This window comes from Orbicella franksi, chromosome 6, assembly GCF_964199315.1.
Source record: "Orbicella franksi chromosome 6, jaOrbFran1.1, whole genome shotgun sequence".
Taxonomy (NCBI): Eukaryota; Metazoa; Cnidaria; class Anthozoa; order Scleractinia; family Merulinidae; genus Orbicella; species Orbicella franksi.
The window spans coordinates 23,821,917-23,840,924 of record NC_138150.1 but is presented as its reverse complement, the minus strand read 5'-3'; the positions used below and the strand labels follow the sequence as shown (position 1 = coordinate 23,840,924).

General features: G+C 38.7%; 3 protein-coding genes across 7 annotated transcripts; 1 reads left to right on the top strand and 2 right to left on the bottom strand.

The window, feature by feature from the left end:
- Positions 1-1,330: 1,330 nt before the first annotated feature.
- On the bottom strand, positions 1,331-5,458 carry LOC145489911 (cytochrome c oxidase assembly protein ctaG-like). Its single transcript, XM_081468994.1, has 5 exons — positions 4,959-5,458; positions 3,911-4,066; positions 2,850-2,975; positions 2,353-2,394; positions 1,331-1,953 (listed from the first exon to the last, which is right to left on the bottom strand). Exons 1-5 carry the CDS (start codon positions 5,355-5,357, stop codon positions 1,825-1,827), a joined length of 852 nt encoding a protein of 283 aa, XP_081325120.1. The 5' UTR covers positions 5,358-5,458; the 3' UTR covers positions 1,331-1,824.
- A 477-nt stretch (positions 5,459-5,935) lies between these two features.
- Positions 5,936-10,854, bottom strand: LOC145489916 (mediator of RNA polymerase II transcription subunit 7-like). The gene is made up of 7 exons (XM_081469001.1): positions 10,708-10,854; positions 10,466-10,538; positions 9,579-9,673; positions 8,765-8,842; positions 8,335-8,408; positions 7,689-7,782; positions 5,936-7,252 (listed from the first exon to the last, which is right to left on the bottom strand). The coding sequence occupies exons 1-7, from the start codon at positions 10,852-10,854 to the stop codon at positions 7,163-7,165; spliced, it is 651 nt and encodes a 216-aa protein (XP_081325127.1). The 3' UTR covers positions 5,936-7,162.
- A 34-nt stretch (positions 10,855-10,888) lies between these two features.
- On the top strand, positions 10,889-18,870 carry LOC145489912 (D-aminoacyl-tRNA deacylase 2-like). 5 transcript variants are annotated; one of them, XM_081468996.1, is made up of 7 exons: positions 10,889-11,076; positions 11,902-12,028; positions 12,498-12,567; positions 13,149-13,246; positions 14,211-14,315; positions 15,459-15,519; positions 17,470-18,870. In XM_081468996.1, the coding sequence occupies exons 1-7, from the start codon at positions 10,889-10,891 to the stop codon at positions 17,538-17,540; spliced, it is 720 nt and encodes a 239-aa protein (XP_081325122.1). In that variant the 3' UTR covers positions 17,541-18,870. The 5 variants fall into 5 exon arrangements, 4 of the variants coding, with proteins under 4 accessions (XP_081325122.1, XP_081325124.1, XP_081325121.1 ...); XR_014049636.1 differs by lacking the exon at positions 17,470-18,870 and having other exon boundaries at positions 14,211-15,204; positions 15,459-15,533; XM_081468998.1 differs by lacking the exon at positions 15,459-15,519.
- Positions 18,871-19,008: the final 138 nt, after the last annotated feature.

Genomic DNA, 19,008 nt, shown 5'->3' with positions numbered 1-19,008 from the left:
CGGACTTCAAGACCCTTAGCCTTGCGAAAAATCGAGACTCCGAGACAGCTTCGTAGAAAAAATCGAGACTGCGAGACACACATAACCGCTAAAAAACGAGACTGCGAGACCCGTGAAATTTGGCTAAAATTTTACGAGACCCACAGTTTCTGAAGGACCATTCGCCACCCCTAATAATGTTCGAGAACTTAAGAATACATGCGGTTTTAACAGTTTCATGCAAATTTTGTAATTTACTTTCTTTTTGCTTTATTAGTTGTAGTCCTCGCTTCTCTGTTACAAAAATAGAAGAAAATGCCCTCTACCAGAAGTAAGAGCAAGAGCTAGAAAGGAGGGGGGGCTAAGGAATTTATGAACCGCTGCCCAAGACCCTTATCCTATTTATAACCAAACCCTGCGACTTCCCTTCTCTATTCAAGACGTGAAAAAGTAGCTTCCTCTAAAAAAAAAACATACCCAGTTCAAGAGTAGAGTGCAAAAGCCATACCCTATTTTCATAATATGACCAAAATAGCCGAAAACAATACCCTATTTATGACCAAAACGGCTGAAAACCATACCTTTTGGGGCCGCACATACCCATATAGCCCACGTAAGGGAGTCCCCCCTCCCTCCGGGGGCTTCAAGGTCGCGTGGATTGCGTATGCAACGCCGCCTAGGTTAGTCGCTTTTATCGACTAATAGCCCAACTTCGAGATATTAAAATTCAGCTTAAAACAATGGACCTCAGCACATGGCTCTGGGGAATAAACCCCACAAACTCAGAGCTTCGTCCTGAGGTTTACTGTTTTAGGCTGAATCTTAATGTATCGAGATTGGTCTATTACAGTGTTACGCGCCTTGCCGTTGTCATTAAGGAACGTTTCATTAGTTTGTGACAACTTCTGTTGACTCCCGTTTTCAAATGGCTAACCAAACTGTGACAACTTGCCGCTGGTTTCAAATATTTGCAGGTTGAGGTTTTTGAAATTCTCACGAAAGCGAATAATGAATTTGACAATTCGACATCTTTGCCCTTGACAGTTCCCAAGTTTTGATTGGCCGGTTCAAATAGAAAGCCAGCAAAAAGTTGTCAAAAATACGTCAAAATTTAATCAGAAACTGTAACTCTTTGACTGTTTTTCTAGTATGTCATTTGGCGATAGAAGGGAAGACGAGGGAGACCTGGGAGGAGCCAGTCATCTCAACTACAAAACAATCACGTGATGGGATGTTGTCTCTATTGCCCGTGAGCAAAATCCAATGAAAGTAACTTACGGTTGCGTGGACCAATAATCTTCCATTTGTTTTCTATGACAACTCACCAAAACTAATAGCAGAGGGCTGTTGATAAGACCGTTTATTTATGCGTAAACAATAACACCAGGAATGACTGTTGCGAAAATACTATCATAAATATTTGCCAAAATAAACTGTTGGTCACTCTGGGGAACAAAAAGGGTTATACTGTAATGCGCTAACTGTATGAACTTTCCCCATTTTCTTGTTGTTAAGTCTTGTTAATTTTCACACTCTCAGTAGCTTGTCATTGTGAGTCTGACAGACCTTTCAGTATCTCTCCTCTCCTCTCCTTTCCTCTCGTTTACACAAGCTCGCAGCAAGCAGTCTTTTTCAGAAATGTTCTTCAAGTTAGGCGTGCTTCACCCGCATACAGAAAGTTAACCCTTACATACTAACAGTGACTCAGTAGATAAGGAGAGGAGTGATGAAGAAAACATGGCACAAAAAATAACGAAACATCTCGTTTGTGTTTTGCGGCCGTTTTATGTCTGATAGCGGGATATCAAATTAACTTTCTTTATACACTCTGTCACACTGATGCTTCTATAAACCAAGCTTCTCGGCTTCTTTAGCCTCGAAAAACGTGTACGAGAGAGTAATGATGTCCACTTTAACCATGGCTGGGTCCTCCGTAAATTCTGGATCGATGTAGAAGAACACTGGCATATCAACCTGGCAACAAATCACCAAGATCAATTACATGTCTGAAATGAAGCAGACACTCTAAAATAGTAATAAGTGTAATTATACATGTACGCTGGTTTAGTCGTGATTTGTAAGACTAGACCAACCACAAGATATTTTACACGATCTTCCTCTCATCCTCTGCCGGTTTCAAGTCTTCCCACACCTGCTGACAGTTGCATGTTCTCCCGAACTTGCCTCCTGTCGCATGTTTTACCAAGCTTACCATCCGATATCCGTGAACATCGAGCAAATTAAAGTTATAATGGTAAAGAGTGACTTTGAAGGATTCTCTTATGAATGTCATTAAAATGGAAAGATATCACAATAATTTACTCTTGAAATATTGATTAGATTTCAGTCCTTTCAGCAAACAATTCATCTAACCTGTTCATGTGGATTTAGCCTCTGTTCCTCAAAGCAAAAACACTGTCAAGGAAATAACAGTGTTAATGATTAATCATGTCCATAGAAAAAAAAGCAAAATGGTAACCTCCCTTTCCAGTTCACTGGTCTTATAGATATTGTCTTAGAAGTGCTGTGGAGTAAAAGTTGAATAAGCAACCTGTCTTGTGTCATACAAATCATGAGACTTCTTGTTCTCAAAGAAAAGAACAGAGGAAAAATAATAGCAAATAATCATACATAATAGCAGTGCTGGAATGCCTAGATAGATAATGTAACAAACTATTTGTATATTAAAGCAGACCACATGGACAATTGAATTTTATTTGTAAACTACATAAGGTATCCATAAATCACATCAAGTGACCCTGATAAAAAGTGATGCTAGCCTTCTCTAAGAAAGTTGAAAGTCAGACAAAACTTGTAATTTTGTTAAGAGGTACTTTCATAAACAACTCTTCCATTGCAAGGTGGCTTACTTGGATCTTGTTAAAATACTGTCCTGCTTCAAAGGGAATCACATTATATGTCGAAATTCCTGTTATGGGTTCGTCAGTTGGATTGGTAGCTGTGTAAAAGGCAAGAGCTGTCTCTCCTGGTACAAGCTGAAAGCAAAAGCATTAGCACACCAAGTAAGGATAATTTTCCTCTGTGCGAGATTGTCTTCTACAGGGTAAAAGGCAAAGTCTGCATATGAGCCAAGTGGCCCATCAGGCCGGCTCTTATCTCCATTTTCTTCTGATACACAAGCCAAAACCTGAAGTATGCCAGCCGAGAGGCCCATGCAGGTGGTACACATACTCTGCATAAATGAAATCAGGAATGAAAAATAGTTATTGCTAGTATTGGTTGAGAAGTACAAACTGTACCACTGTATGATAACACTTAGATATACTATTCTGGACATCACGAAATCCAAATCTAATAACACCTTTTCTGGAACTCGTCTCCCTTTTTGGCCATTCTCTACTTGAGATATCGCTTACAAATTCTAAAAGCTTCCTCGGCTTTCACAAAAACCTGTAGCAATGGGGCTCTGCTATGCAGATGACTCTGTAACCATGTAGCTCTGGTTTACATGTGAAATCATATCCAGATTTACATGTATCTACAAGTAGGCTATGGGAAGAGAGATAGATGATACAATGAAACTTCTGCTAACAGGCACACCTGTGAATGAACACTTCTCATTTCTGGACACTTTGCCATGGCCCTTAGCCACACATGTACAAACACTAGATTTTTAACCTCCCATGGGTAGATGCCTCTTGTGTTTAAGTGGGTATGTTTTTTTTGGTCCAATAGGCCATTTCCGAGTTACTTTGTGCCTCTGTTTCAAAAGCTAGTCCTTGTGCAAAACCTTTCATATGAAAATGAGTTTGATTTACATGTACATGAAAATGAACCTGTAGGGGAAACACATTTTCACATGAATGGTTTTGCAAAAAGACTCATTTTGACACAAAGACAAAAAACAACGATGAAATGGCCTATTGTTCAACTGTACAACCAAATTGTATCCCTAGTGCTCTAGGTCTACCCTGATTGAAGATTGCTGAGGTCTGAAGTTCCACTGCATGGAAGCACTCTTATCTGCATTAAACCTAATGAGAAGATCTCTTTCTGGCTTTCTTTCCATTTGCTCAATCTTTTCACCAGCCTCTTCCCTCTTCACTGTGCCACCTAAACCTGTTGCCTAAACATACAAAAAAATCATTAGAATTCTCAGTGATACTGCTCTCCATCCAAGTGTTAAAATGGTTACCAGTGATGGTGAGAAATTGCTATGCAAACTAGAATGAACTCTAATGTTGCGATGTTCATGGTAGGACAGCATGTTGCATTATGTTTGTGCCATTAGCAGTGACTAAGAGTACCAAGACAAAGCATGGTTATTTATCAGTTATTTCTGCAAGAAGGAAAGCCCAATGCCACTTTGCTTCACACATGAAATTACTAGTTTCAGTCAATTCGTACTGTCATATGGAGAGTACATAGTCCTGGTTTCCATGTGAACACAAGATTTCCTATAGATTAGCCTCGTCTGAGTGTACATCCAACATGGTCACATTGCCTTTTTCATTTCAAGCAATAAGGATTGATTGTCAACCATCAAGTCAAGTCATCATTTGTTCAGGTGTGGGGGGTTCAGGCTATTTTCAAAAAAACATTCCTGCACAGCAAAAACTGCTGAGGAAAACTCATGCAAGGGGAGCCTTTGGGAAAAGTGCTTTCTACTATCCAGGTTCTTTTTTTTTTTTTTTTTTGTTTTTTTTTTTTGTTTTTTTTTTTAAGGTAAAAAAATTATTGCACAAGCTTTTGCCCACCCAAAAAATCATGCACAACCTGAATTCTATGCCCTAGAAAATTGCCCAGCAGCACTCACCCCCACTCCCATAGTTCAGTTTCTGAACTATGGGAGTGGGGGTGCCCCACTTCCCCCTCCCCCTCCCCCCCCCCCCCCCCCCCCACGCACACACACACACTACAGAGGAACTGTACATGTAGATCACTTTTCGAACTCCCATGTAGGGTAAGGAACGTTGAATTCACTTCATAAACTGGCCCATGATCAACCACTCACTAACCTGACAGTAAAGGCGATAAAGAGGTACAGCAAGGTAAGAGAGTCCCACAATTGCTACTGCTACGGCGATTGTATATATTGCTGTTGTTTTGTTGCGCATGTTAGAGGCTGAAGTACTGTTCAAGCCGACACGAGTTCCAACAAAACGACGATTTACATTCGGCAACAAACTTGAAAGGAATTTCAGGCATCTCGCGTGTTGGTAGATGGATCCCTTTGCTATGTCAAGTTCTCTGTAGCATCTAGTGTAAATTGTCCTTCGATGTGGGCCATGTCGAAAGTGACTTGAAATAACATCAAAACTCTTACATAACCCAGAGAATCTTGACCTCTGGAAAAGACACGGGGTATTCCAAGATAACCCCCTCTGAGTAGCATTTCGAAGGAGCGACCAAAGCATGATAAATACAAGGAAAAGCTATAGTTATACGCGAATAACAGAAATTGTTGTCTTTTTCAAAGGACGACTATCTCTACGACGCAATCGTCCGCCGTCTTGCATTTTTGCTTCTAGTGGAAGGGACTGGGGTGAGAAAATTGTAATTTTTTTAGGGAAGAGGGGGTGAGGGGGACAGGGGAGGGAAGGCTCAGGCATCAGCTGTGATTCTTGGCGGGAAAACGTGACAGCAGCGCATCTTGGAGAAAAGTTCGTAGTAAGAGAACAAGTTCTTGGAAAGATGGTAACCGTACATTTTTACGGAGCATAAAGAGAGTTTTCTAGGATCATGCGATATCCTGTCAACTGTATTTTGCTGAAAACGTGTGTTTAAATCTCTCTCTTAGCTGAAGTCTGAACAGTGGATACCAACTTAACCTTTTTTTAGTAGGACACTAGTGAGAGTTCTATGGTGTCCCCACAATGCGGGTTTCACTGTGTTTGGATTTTTTTTTTTTTCGAGAGTAGAGTCACAGTCTCTGCTATCAAAAATAAATCCTGACCAAATATTGTTTTTATTAATACAAACCAAAAAGACCCATTTCAAAAATATGTAAGTACATTCTGCCAAAAACCCACTGAGCATTAAAGATTTAATTTACAAACTGTACAAGTGATGATGCATTGTATGAAGGGAGGTAGGATATGATCGCATGTTAGAGGCGGTGCAAATATAACTCCCCTCCCTACCAACAAAGAAAAGAACACAACTTATCTAAAACACCACCATAAACCGGTATTCACTGCCAAAATACCTGTACCAGTGTTCAATTGAAAAAACAATCCCGCACCTCTCTGGAGTTTTTATTCTTTGCAGATAGCCATCTGTAACTTCCCCCAACTCCAAGGTGTACTTTATTACGTCAAAGATACCACCTACACAAGTGACACATATTTAGCAGTTTATTTACAAAAACACTTTGTTTGTGCAAAATTCTGTACAAGAGATCTCTATATTTACATAGATAGAGTATAATTTAAATAAATACTAGCTCTAAAGATTTATTGTTTAAGCCAAAATGGAACGGCTCTTTTCTTTCTTTTTTTCCTAACATTACCCACCTAACAGTATAATAGCTACGTGTAAATTTACAAAAGAAACAGCTCATACAAAATAATTATTGCATGATTTCAAAAAATAAAAAAATACACATTTCCTAAGAGGGTTGTTGGAACTCTAACTGGTGGAGGTGGAGGGCCACAGAAACCAAAATGTTTAAAGGAAAGTATGAACATGTAGTTTAGCTGAAACTTATAGAGGAGAGACTCAGGGTCAAACAAAAAAGTCCTCCATGATAAGATGGAGATTTTCTGGAACAGAACTGTTACTAATATATCACTAGCATCCTATACTGAAGGCAATTTGGCAAAGGCAATCCTGTGTCACTGATCTTTTTTTTCCCCCTAAAATCTGTGCTATGTTGTTGTTTGGTGATTGTAATGTTGCTAAATAGATGATATGCTAGCAGGAATTCCATGATGAGAACAACTGATGACAGTGTAAGTATTCCTCTTTCGTCCTCCCTTGCAGCACCATGGGATGCATGAGGGCTCACCTTTTCCTCTTCACATAGCAATTATGAAAGTGAAACTGCACTTTTCTGAGTTGGCAGATCCTCTCTAACAAAACAGTACATGTATTTCTGTTTTATAAAGCTCACTGCACTTGTCAAGAAATCTTAAAAAATGGGAAGGGATTTTGTGAACTAATTTTGCATTTACACATTTACATGCCATGGTAAGTTTATGTGTAAAACAAGAAAATATAGCTAAGAGATCTCTTCCAGAACACTGCACATAATTTCATCTTCTCTGGTAAACTGCTCGTCATCCTCTGTGTGCTTGCTGGATTCATCAACCTGGTAATTAGACAGACTAACATCAATTTCAGAACTAATAATCATAAACATTTCAGGACTGTGCTCTAAAAGTGCCAAGGTGCCACAGGCAACTAACTTTTGCCTTTGGGCGACTGCAAAAATTTACTTTTTTCATAAAAGCTTAAGTGCTGGGCACCCAGGATTTCATGGTTATGAACATTTGGACTCTGTGTAATTTTTCTTAGACCACAGTCTTGCATTTGACTGGAGCAAAAGCAGAGAAAGAGCACATCCATGAAAAACCACTCCATGAATACTCCCAAAGCCATGTGCCCTATCTACCTCTAACACCTGTCTAACAGAGTGTATGTAGGCTATAATCTCTGTTAAAGATTATAAACAATTTTGCCAGGAATTTTTCTTGTTATTCCATGGACTGAGTACGAAAATTTATGGACAGAGATTTCATACATACCTCCATTTGTTCAAATGAATTATCCTGTTGTCTAGATGCTATCTGTAATGATGATAAACAAGACTGAAGCATTGTCACTACTCTGTCCAAATGCCTGTGGAAAAAATGATAAACAGAACAGGATTGATCATCTTACTAAAGAAACAAACTGAAGAAACTAAGATCAATGGGCTCCCAAATACCTCTGTTAACCCAGAGGTTTGGAACTCCATGCCTGGGTTGTTCGAAAGGTGGATAATGCTATCCACCGGATAAATCACTATCTAGCGGATAGCATGGTTTTGTTAATACTTATCCACTGGATAGCGATTTATGCAGCGGATAATGATTTATCCAGTGGATAGCGTTATCTAGTCTTCAAACAACTGGGGCCAGGTACACAAATGTTTTGAACAAAAAAAAGCAGCTTCTTTGACAACAACCACTTTCAATGAATTTCTCAAGTTAATAACAATGATCCATTATTGTTCATTAGGATAATATCTCAATAAAAACAAAGAGTTTGGGACACTGTTTTGCTAAATAGGGGTTGAAAAGTCAGTGAGGTTCACTTCAACTGCATGAACTAATTGATTTGAGCTTGACAGTTTCCAAGTAAGCTCTCAGACTCCATCTCATCTAAAGGATTCTGAATGAAAGCCATTACTTGTTCAGTTTATCGGCTGTTTCCAGTCTCTGCTGTTTCTGCCTTTCCATCATCACTCTTAATGTCTCTCGTGCCTAAAATGTAGCAACAAGACTTCAATATCTCCACTCGATAATACTTTAAACAAAACTTTTTGATATTCCTTATACTGGTTAACTTTCCTATGATTTAGTCAGTCCAAAACTCCCCTTCAGAGCTCGACTTTCAGGAAAAAACCTTGGGGCCAGCTGGTCCCTAAGTTTTCAGATTTAGTTGCAAGCACAAGCGCTACATTGCCACAATAAGGAACTGGAAAAAGTTGCAAATGAAGGAGTGTGTAACCTGATAGCAATTAAAATGGCAGTAGCTTGGTATCCCATATCCTGAATTATAAATCTCCGTAAGTAACAGTAAAGAAAAATAACCAAACAAATAAAAACATATTACAAACCTGGTGAGGCCTGAGTTCATTGATCAAGTGATGAATATTAATAAATAGCAGGTTTAAGTCATCAAGTTTTTCTTCTCTCTGAAAGTGAATAAAAGAGACAACATTACTCAAGGTAATAACTACATTGCATAAAGTTGAGGATATTTCTTTTTTGTTCTCTATTTTTATGACCTTAAGGAGAGGCATGTTGGTCTTGATGGTTTGTGCTCTGAACTGAGTGCTCCAGGTTCAAGCTCTGGTTAGGGTCATTATATTGTGTTCGTACAGTACCCCTCTTATGCCCATTTATAACGGAGCAACAGAGGACAAGGTTTCCATCCAAGGAGGGATAGAATACTCCTGCATGTTAGTCACTTTGTAGTGGTCACAAGGTTAGATTGCAAACTTTCAAAAACAACATTTTGTGTTAATTAAGTCACACTCCTAAATTTATGGAATTGCTTTTCCTACAATACATGAACGTAAAAGCAATAGTCTATCTAAGGTCTAATTTCATCAAGTCCAGTTTGCTCCCTATGTAAAGGATTTTAGCCTGACTGCAAAATCCAGTAGCCCAAAGCACTTGCCCTGGGCACTATATATGACAGACAACTTTCTTTGCATGCTGTGCAGATAATGTTTTCCTGGTATTTACAGCTTTGAATTACATGTAGTAAGCAAACATGATACCTTTCCAAGCACAAGTGTGTAGACTGATGGGAAGATAAAGACAGGAGCTAGCCCTTTTTTAGCCCTATTAGATCATACCATGCAACTTAAAATCAGCTTGGACCAATCTCTATTGAGCGTGTTTTTAGTCTAAATAATAATTTACCTTGGAGGATGAAGGTGATTTAATAAGAATATCCAGCAGCTCCAGGAAGTTAATAAATATTGAATGATTTAATTTCTTGAGTTCTTTTATGCGATCTAAAAGGATAGCAAAAAAAACCCTTGCCATGAAACAGTGGACTTCAATAATATTTATTAAAATCAGATACATAAACATTAATTTTGTACACTTAACATTTTTGTTCATAACGCTGTTACTAACTTACAGTGGCAGACAAACAGACAGAGGCAGACACCTTTCTTAATTTACATCACAGTGGCTCTTCAGAAACAAAAGCCCCTGTCATCAATAAAGGGCCTGATAAAAGTACAATAACAATGTTCACACTGTCATTCTGAGATTTTCTGCATTTTATCACTGACATTTTATTTTAGCCATCTGATTCAAATTAGCACTTCTTTCTGTGAAATTCATTTAATCCCCACATAAAAGCCGCCTCAATGTTAGCACACTTTTGTCATTAAGGATACTATTGTTAAGATTTGTTAATTTTGGATATTAATCACCATTAATATGAAGCTGAAAATATAATATATGGTTGTTGTATTGACAATTTTGTTAGTCAAGATCTTTTGAATGTGATTGGCTATCACCTGTATAACTTCAACTGTTTGTGTTTTCTTTTATTTGTTTGTTTGTTTGTTTTCTTTACTATTTATCGAAAACTTCAAAGATTAAAAATTTTCCTCAAATTTTGAGTAAATTAATTTTGTTTAAGTTAAGATCAGCTGTTGTGCAGCACACAGTTTCACGTGTATGATTGCAGACTAAATTGTGATCCACACAGTCCTGTTTACCAATGTTAACAGGGCAATTTACTCTTACTCGTGGATGTATTTTTCCGTTTGCAGAACTTAAGTAATACATACCAAATCTGCCTTGAGTTGTATACAGTCTAGTTATTCCCTGAAGTTCTAAAGGTCTGATGATAGATTCATCGGTCTAAAATGAGAACAATATGACACCCAAACTTCAATACAAGGTACAATATCTTTGTGATGTTTTAAAAATTACCTGATCAGCTTGTTTCTCAAAAATAGGAAAGCTATTTTATAACAGTCATGATTGCTGCAGATTTACGGAGATTTAAAACTACAAACAACAACAATACCTCAAATGAAGCCCCAAACATCGAATAAGCTCCATCAACTGGAGGTGGTGGATCAGACACTATTTGTCTCTCTACATTTTCGTCCGTATATACTTTATAGTATTGACTTGGAGGCAAGGGAAATGGACAAACTCCTTCGGCGGCCATTTTGGATCTTCGCTGACGACGGCCTAAATGGTGTATGGGTAACGTATCGCTCTCGTACCCAATCCTTGGTAAACGCGCGGCCATTTATAAAAAGAACCTCATTCAACTCAGGTGGTTGTCCACTGGAGAAGAAAAATGTGGTCCTTTACACATTGAAATGGTACTTTCTTTATGGAGAATCTTCTCTATTTCTGGTTCAATCACAGGGATTGCAAAGAGAAGGTGCAGAGGTGCTTTTATTAAATTTAACTTCTAACCTCTACACAAGCTTGCATGATTTCCCTGTAAATATTTATTAAAAGAAACAAAAAACATAATATGCTGAATTACTGATCCCTTGGGAAAGAGTTTTGTTTTCCTGAGAATCTTGATGTTTCCCCCAACAAAGTCAAGGGAAACACCACGATTCAAGGGAAAACAAAACTATTTCAGAACTGTTCCCCACGGGACTAGTATTAAATATGTGTTTTATTTTTAGCTGGAGTAAGTGCAAAGTAATGAGGCAAGTAAACATCAAAGTAAGCCATGGTTAGTGGGAGAGTGGGTGACAATTTATTGCTTAATTGTTGCCTGGCAGGTGACATTATATTTAGATTTCTTAAAGCCATTGCCATGTGACGATGCATAAATCAACCAGTAAGAGTACAGTTAGATTCAATTAGTTTTTGGTAGGTGTAAAAAGTTAGGCTTACATAAGTAACCATCATGTGAGCTGACTTGCAGAATGTCTCTAATAAATACACTGAATTTTCTTTGAAAAAAATTTAGAAGTGGAAGAAATTTCATCCAAGGGTAAATTTATGTTTATGTTTTAATCCATTCCCTTCCCAAAGAGGGTTTTTTGGTTTGGACCCCTCATTCATACTTTCCTTTAAATAATACATTTTGGCTTTTGAGCCCCCTTGGAGTATTTTGCAATAACCCTGCTTTGGGTAGGCTCGATTTCAAGAACGTGGGCGCACAAAACAGCTGGAAATCGAGCGTTGATCCTTTGGGTAGAAGTGGACATTTTCTGGAAGCACACATTTCACTTAACATTTTTTGTAGCTTTACAGATATGGCAACAAGTCCCAATAGTGGATGTCCATCGGTGCGGGTTATCATACAACAGTGTCTGTCAGCCAGACTTCAGGTCCAACCACCAACTGAAAATGAAGATGCTCAATGGGTTGAGGTGAGTGAGCTGTGAAAACATCAGCTGCCAAACAACTGAAGGCAAAGGATGAAGGGTTGACTGTCCAATCAACTTATCCTTTCTATCTTTTTTTACCTGTAGTCATGTTTAGAAAATATCTCTTTAAAACGTGCAATTGCTTCAAGGTGTGTTTCTATAAACTTTTTTTATAGAAACAGAACTCAGCAGCCAGTGTGAACTATTGACCTAGCGATTGCGCTAGGCTGCAAAAATTTAATTATGTTTTTTTGAAGTGATTTTCTTTCCAATTCCATTTGGGCATCAATCATCTTAGTACTGTTGGATGAGGAAATTTTTGGTCGGTGGAGTGTCCGGGAATTCTTTATGGATGTCAGCCTAGCTATTTAATGAATTGTTGACATAACTTGCCCAGGCCAATCGCTATCAATGAGACATTTCTTTCAAATTATGTTCTTAACCCTAAATATCCATCCTCTTTATTTCGCAGATTGCCAGGGGAATTGTTATTTACCTTTGTTTCCTCAAGGGCTCAAATTTGGATCTTGTACCAAAAGTTGGTAGGTTTTCAAGTGTTATTATATTTCTGGCATGATGTTTTTATGTCAATGCTACCTCCCACATTTCTTTGACCACAATACACAGAGCCCAGAGTTGTCTAAATAATGTCAAATATTGATCAAAAGCATTTAATCAAGTGTTACACAGTCTTAACCCAAGTCAAATCCCAATCATTGCTCTTAGTCTGGGAAGTTTTCATGGATGGCATAAACCGGTGGCAATTATGATCGAGTACAGGGAGGGGATGGAGAAATTATATGTGGTGGGATAAACTGGTGTCAAATACTGATTATGATAGGGTCCAGGAAAGGGGGAGGGGGAGAATATGTGACGCCCCCCCCCCCCCATCCTAAGTAATACTTCTTGGTAAGCACACCTTTTGCAAATCGGCATATTCAACTCCAGCCACGTGGGCCACATGAGCCACTTGGTGTTTTGTTTTGTATTATAGCCACTGTAAAAGCATCTTATTTACCGGTACCCCTCCAAAGGAGCCTTCATATTTTAGTTGCAATCATTTGCAAACTACTAGTAATTTGAGGGAACTAGTCTGTTTTATTTCTTTACGTTTCTATTTCAGTGAAATCAATTTTGAATGTGCGATTAAGTGAGACCACAAACAGACCAAATAATGTGTCTGTTTTAGAGCTGCCTGGTGATATTCTTATTGTTCCACAGGTAAGTCAATGATGTTGAAAAATGATGGTCAGACTGCATTGGACTTTTCATGCAACTGTCATTAAAGGCCGTAACCCGTAACAATACGGCTGAGTATGCTTGATTTTCCCTTGATGCTACGAGTGAAATTCCCTGTTGTTGGTAGAATTCACCTGTAAAGTAACAAATTTGCTATAGGTGTGGAGAATAAGGCTACAGGTGACTCAAAACTTAATGACAGCCCCGTCATGTCAGTGAACAAACAATCAGTTATAAACAATAAAATTGTGGAATGGGTGGCAATTCTCTTTGATATCCCAGAGAAGGAACTAGAAAAGAAATCTTGAATGCGATCTGTTCAAAAGTATGATTACCTTAGTTTGAGGGTGGGCATTTAAGTTTACCATGATGGCATGCCTGTCTAGTCAACTTTTATATTCATTAGCACAAAAGACACCTTATTGCATTCCAAGGCAACTAAATGGGTGTACAGCCCTCCCTTACTCCCCCACTCCATTCCCCTCATCCCACTAAACCAGAGCAGGTGCCCATGACTGGGAGCCTCGATCTGTGCTCAGTAATTGAGAGTCAATCATAACCTAATCCTTTTATCTTAAGAAACGGCAGCAATTCTTGTAAAAAGCGTTAATTGTTGGCATAGACATCCGTTTGTGAATCAAGTGTTATCATCAAATGTTTTACAAGGTCAGTATGGCCAGTTGCCATGTGATAAAAATGCCTTATTCTGACTGTGTTTTGACCGGGACTTTCAAAGTTGGGCCCCAGAAGCTCGCAGCAGGAAACAGCACACAACCACTTTTTTCAGCTAAAAAGATAGGGAAACGGTTGACTCACAGTCTTAGTATGGGAGTTTAAAGCTCTGGGTCATGAGCTCCTCACCAGGAAGAGAATGTTGCCTTTTGTACCTGCTAGAGATGGATTAATAGATTAATTGTTGCTGGAAAATATATTCGTTTTATTCTAGGCAACACTTGGTGGAAAGATGAAAGGGAGAAGTGTTCAATATCATTCCAATATATCAAAAGATGAAGGGAGAATATTTTATGAGACGTTTACTACCCTTTGTGAGGTAATTTATTTTTTTATTTAGTCATTTTAGTACAATGTGGGGAATAAAAATTACTACACCGATCTTTGGAGAGCATGTCACTGGCATAGACTTTTTTTAGCTCGAATCTCAAGATCTCTGTGCCTAAGAACTTAGGGCAAAACCTCGGTTTACTCAGGCTAATTGCGCTAACTTAGCACAAATCCTTAGTAGAAAATCATCTCTAGTTTACCTTAGGCCTACACTGATAAGGTTTACAGGCCTACATTAGGTTTCAGATTAAGATGCTAAATGGACGTTTAGTGTTAAGTGTATCCTAAACGAATAGATCACGTTTCGAGCACTGCCCATTTTTTAGTCATTTCGCAGACCTAGTTTTGCACATGTTATTAAGACCCTTTAAACACTTTGCGCTCACTTTAGACCGTTGTAGCACGTTGTGGGCCGTTTACCCATGCTGTAGACACACTCGCACGTTGTAAACCATTTGAACATGGTATAGACCCTTAACAGTATCGTTTTAGACCCTTTGTGGCCGTTGTCCGTATAAAAGTTGGCAATGTGGTCCCTAATGCACGCGTTTTAGAATCGTCATGTAGGCTGTAGTACCTTCGTGCGCAGTTGTAAACCCATCGTGTGCGTTGAAGACATATGCGAACATTGTAAACCCTTTAAGTTGTAAACTATTGACGCAAATTCTAGGCCCGTTTCACACGTTGTGGACCCTTGTGGTTGATCCATTTGCACGTAGACAAACAGTATGTCGTATTGTAGACCTTTTCAGCTAGTAGTAGATTCATATTTGTGCATGCTATATAATAATGGACCCTTTGCACATGCGAGACCCTTTGTACATTGGACACGCTGGTATATCACTGACGTTGTTAATCCTTCTTCTCGCCGACTTCTTGTAAGTTGTAGATTCTTTTGCACACGTTAGATCCTTAACACACGTTGACCCATAACACCCGATCTGGACCCTTGTTGGTTGTTGAGGACCCTCAGTTTCTTTTCTTTCTTTTTATACCAGTCTGATAAAAGAATCTGATAATAATTTTATAATAATAAACCCGACTAATAAATTGGGTGTCGCTGACTGCTATAATAGTATCCTTTTAAAAAAATAACATGGAGTTTCCTTCATTTTTGGGATTCTGTTTTTAGGAAGCAGTTCTTGCTAACTCGGAAAGTTCAACGGATTCTCCTCTTAAACGAGTCAGACACGGTAGGATTCTAACCAGTTATATCTGTACAACTTTACCGTTGTTTCATCCTGGGAAGCTTAAGGCTCGGCATTTTCCGAGTTTTTCATTCGCCCTCGGGGACGTTTGTAACCGAGAAAACAACGACTGCCGGCAGTTTGGATTTAAACAATTTGGTGCAATGTCTCTTTCATCCTGAAACTACTAAAAATGAATTTTAATTAAGTAGAGAGTAGGCTCTGTTAGTGAAAAATATGGGAGAGGATGAAGAAAATTGTTTTTCCACTTGACGTTGAAACGCCCGGTTGAAACGATGAAATTAAAGACCGCCGTTTGAGGCAACCGGCCGCGCGATAGCTCATTCCTCACTTCTTCGCTCTCTTATCCGCCATGGCGCTATCGTCTTTTGACCGTTCTAGTCGCGCGTGAAAAGGAATACAATTCGAGCGGCGAACTCAGTTCAAACTTCGAGTTCCAAAAATTACGTCAAAAAGCGCTTTTGATCGATTAGAAGATATATCTGTGTCGATAAAGACAGAAACAAGCAAATTAAGTAAAATAAAAAAAGCGGCGTTTTTGATCGGTTTGCAGAAATATCTGTGTCGATAAAGACGAACAAGCAAATTGGGTGAAATAATTATTTTTTAATTTCATGGGTTTACGTGTGCCTAGTGGTTGAAGATCGAGCGTTAACCCTTCTTCGGAAGAAAAAAGCAATTTTTGTATTCTTGTGATTGCACTGGAAATGCAATCTTGGAGAAAACTCTTAAACACTGAACTAAATTTCTACCAACTGCGCTGTCACGGTTGAAAGTACTAGTAGCCAGTGGCTTATTCGTCCAATCCCCTCTTTAGTATTAACTCTGAACAGGGATGGCGCACCTGGAAGCTCTCTGGAATAAAACGTGTGAAGAAGAAAGAGTTTTGGCCATCTTGTGACCTTAGAGATTCATTTTGAAACTGAACCGCTCAGCTCACAAGGTGGAAAAAAATACCTGACCAGGAATAAGATAGACAGAGAGAGATAGACGGTTCATTGAAGCTGTAAAATCAGTCACAGCTCTAGAGCTGAAGATAAAACTTTACAAAGCAATTCAAATGATAAGGCTGTGCTAAAATGTGATCTATGAAAAAGCACCAAATAAAATCATCCATATACAATTGCTTTAGAAAAAGCTATTCTTTAGTTTGTTCTTTTTGCAATTAGGAATGTGATATCTCCGATTATTTTTCGGATTAAAACTACTCGTTTGGCTCTGGTAATAATAATGTCCAATTTGTGTTCAGGATTATTTCTGATGCCCCGAAACATTCTGACTGTTTGGGACTGTCTCTGATTAAAAAGTGTCTCTAGACTAGCGAGTCCTAGTGCCTCGCGATATAGGTGGCATGTGGGAAGATAATTCTTATAGCGCGCCTCTGTAAGCTCTCAGCTTGTCTAACAGGTAGCCTGCAAGTGCATTGTAATAAATTGGAGAAGCGTACTCTATGCATGCATGTATGCATGTATATTGTGTAGAAAGGCTTGAAGTCCGAAAGGTGGGACAAGAAGGTTCCCACTGGAGAGAGACTGTAAAGGCCTTGTACGTCCCATGACCTGACAAGGATTGCTGACCTTACAGTTTATTGAAAAATGTGCAACATGCGCAAGACATCTGCTTGTCCCTGCTAGTTTTGTCTAAGATTGTACCTTGCAATGGAGGCTACTGGACCCTACTGCGTGGAAATATCATTAAATACAACTTTCAGTACATCAGAATTTGCCAGTACAGTACAGAATTTGTCTCCTTGGAAAACATCCTGCGCATTAGCCCATAGCAAAGTGGATCCAGGGAATACGAATTTAGCCTATTTTGGACTATTTAAATTTAAGGCAATGGTATGTAACAGATTGGACCACCCGAACCGCGTTTGTTTGCTTGTTTGTTTGCCCACTTTGTTGTTTGTTTGCTCATTGATATGTTTGTTTTCAGGCACGTACGGTAACCGACAAGTGCTGAGTGTTGAAACAAATGGACCATTTACACACGTGTTTGACTTTTAATGTAAAGCTATGCCATTTATGAAGCTATCATCTTTATGTAATTATAACCTCACGGTTTTCTTTTTCCTTGAGTTGTTTTATTTCATGGTGATGTAATATGATGTAACAGAATTCCCATTTGAAGTCTGATGCAGATGAAAAACAGCTAACTAGCATCGATAATAATGATTCACTTCAAAATCTTCAAGTTGCCCTAGATGCAAACCAAATGATAACAAGTCGAAAGAAGCAAAAACTCCAAGACGGCTACCGTACCATTAACCCTTTGAATACCAAGTACGCATTTATATATATATGCGTAATTAATGGTCGTGCTCTTTGTACCACTTGTGACGTCATCAAATTAAATGTACATACATACATACATACATACATACATACATACTTTATTGACTTTCCCTTTAGAGGCTTTTCAAAGACAATACAATAATAATTTAAAACTACTTAAAAACTCTAAGATTCATTAAGATTAATTAACTAGAATTAGGAATCTATAAAATCCTTAATAAGTTTACGTTTAAGATAAAACTTAAAAGCAGATACTTTCTCGAGAGTTTTTAGAGAGCTATCCATGGAGTTCCAGATACTGACTGTTCTGTAGTAGAACGTTCTCTGACCACTGGCAGACTTAAAAAGAGGAATGTTCAGCATTTGTGAACTTCTTGTGGCACGTCCGCTTTTTCTCCTCGCTTACTGAACTGGGAAGATAGATACTCCGGCACGCGAGATGTTAGACATTTGTAGGCCATGATAGCGCTCCTGAAATATAACTGAGTCGCGACTGGTAGCCATTTAAGCTCTTTTAAAACTGGTGTGATGTGATCATATTTGTGTGTACTGGTCGCAATTCGAGCGGCAAAGTTCTGAATACTTTGTAATTTATGTATATTACTTTTTGATGTATTCGCCCACACGTTCGAACAATAAAAAAGTTTACTAAAAACTAAAGTATTTATAATAGTTAGTAGGGTGCATTTGTCAAAAACATGCTTTGAGCGGCTTATTTGACCGAGACAAGACATACAGGAGGAGACAGTTTTGGTAATGTGTTCGTCATAGGTCAGGTTCTTGTCCAAAATCACCCCAAGATCTTTAGCGGTGTGCTCCGGTACGAGTTCTCTTCCCATGAAGGTGAGGCTGGGAGTGTCCAGTCTGGAATGCATTTGCCTGCTGCCAAACACCATGAGTTTAGTTTTGCTTGGGTTCAACAATAAATGGTTGTTGGAACACCATTGGCCTATTCTATGCAAATCAACTCTTAAGTCAGCAAAGGCGTTTACAGTATCTTTCATTTTGAAGGATATAACTAGCTTAGTGTCGTCCACATAGCTCTGGAGCTGCAATTCTGTGGTGCTGAAGAAAGATCATTTGTGTAAATGCTAAATAAAAGTGGTCCCAGTATACTTCCCTGCGGAACGCCACAGACTATGGGCAAGGGCTCTGACAATGTTGAATGGATTCGAACCAC

Coding starts and splice junctions, on each gene's coding strand:
- LOC145489911 (XM_081468994.1), bottom strand. CDS start 5,357: ATGCTTTGGTCGCTCCTTCGAAATGCTACTCAGAGGGGGTTATCTTGG. Junction 2,976..3,910: donor CTCAGCAATCTTCAATCAGG/GTAGACCTAGAG, acceptor TTTTGCTTTCAG/CTTGTACCAGGAGAGACAGC. Junction 1,954..2,352: donor GGCTAAATCCACATGAACAG/GTTAGATGAATT, acceptor ATTTGTTGCCAG/GTTGATATGCCAGTGTTCTT.
- LOC145489916 (XM_081469001.1), bottom strand. CDS start 10,854: ATGGCCGCCGAAGGAGTTTGTCCATTTCCCTTGCCTCCAAGTCAATAC. Junction 9,674..10,465: donor TACAACTCAAGGCAGATTTG/GTATGTATTACT, acceptor CTATCCTTTTAG/ATCGCATAAAAGAACTCAAG. Junction 7,253..7,688: donor ATTCATTTGAACAAATGGAG/GTATGTATGAAA, acceptor TCTAATTACCAG/GTTGATGAATCCAGCAAGCA.
- LOC145489912 (XM_081468995.1), top strand. CDS start 10,889: ATGGGTAACGTATCGCTCTCGTACCCAATCCTTGGTAAACGCGCGGCC. Junction 13,247..14,210: donor ATATTCTTATTGTTCCACAG/GTAAGTCAATGA, acceptor GTTTTATTCTAG/GCAACACTTGGTGGAAAGAT. Junction 14,316..15,458: donor CGTTTACTACCCTTTGTGAG/GTAATTTATTTT, acceptor TTCTGTTTTTAG/GAAGCAGTTCTTGCTAACTC.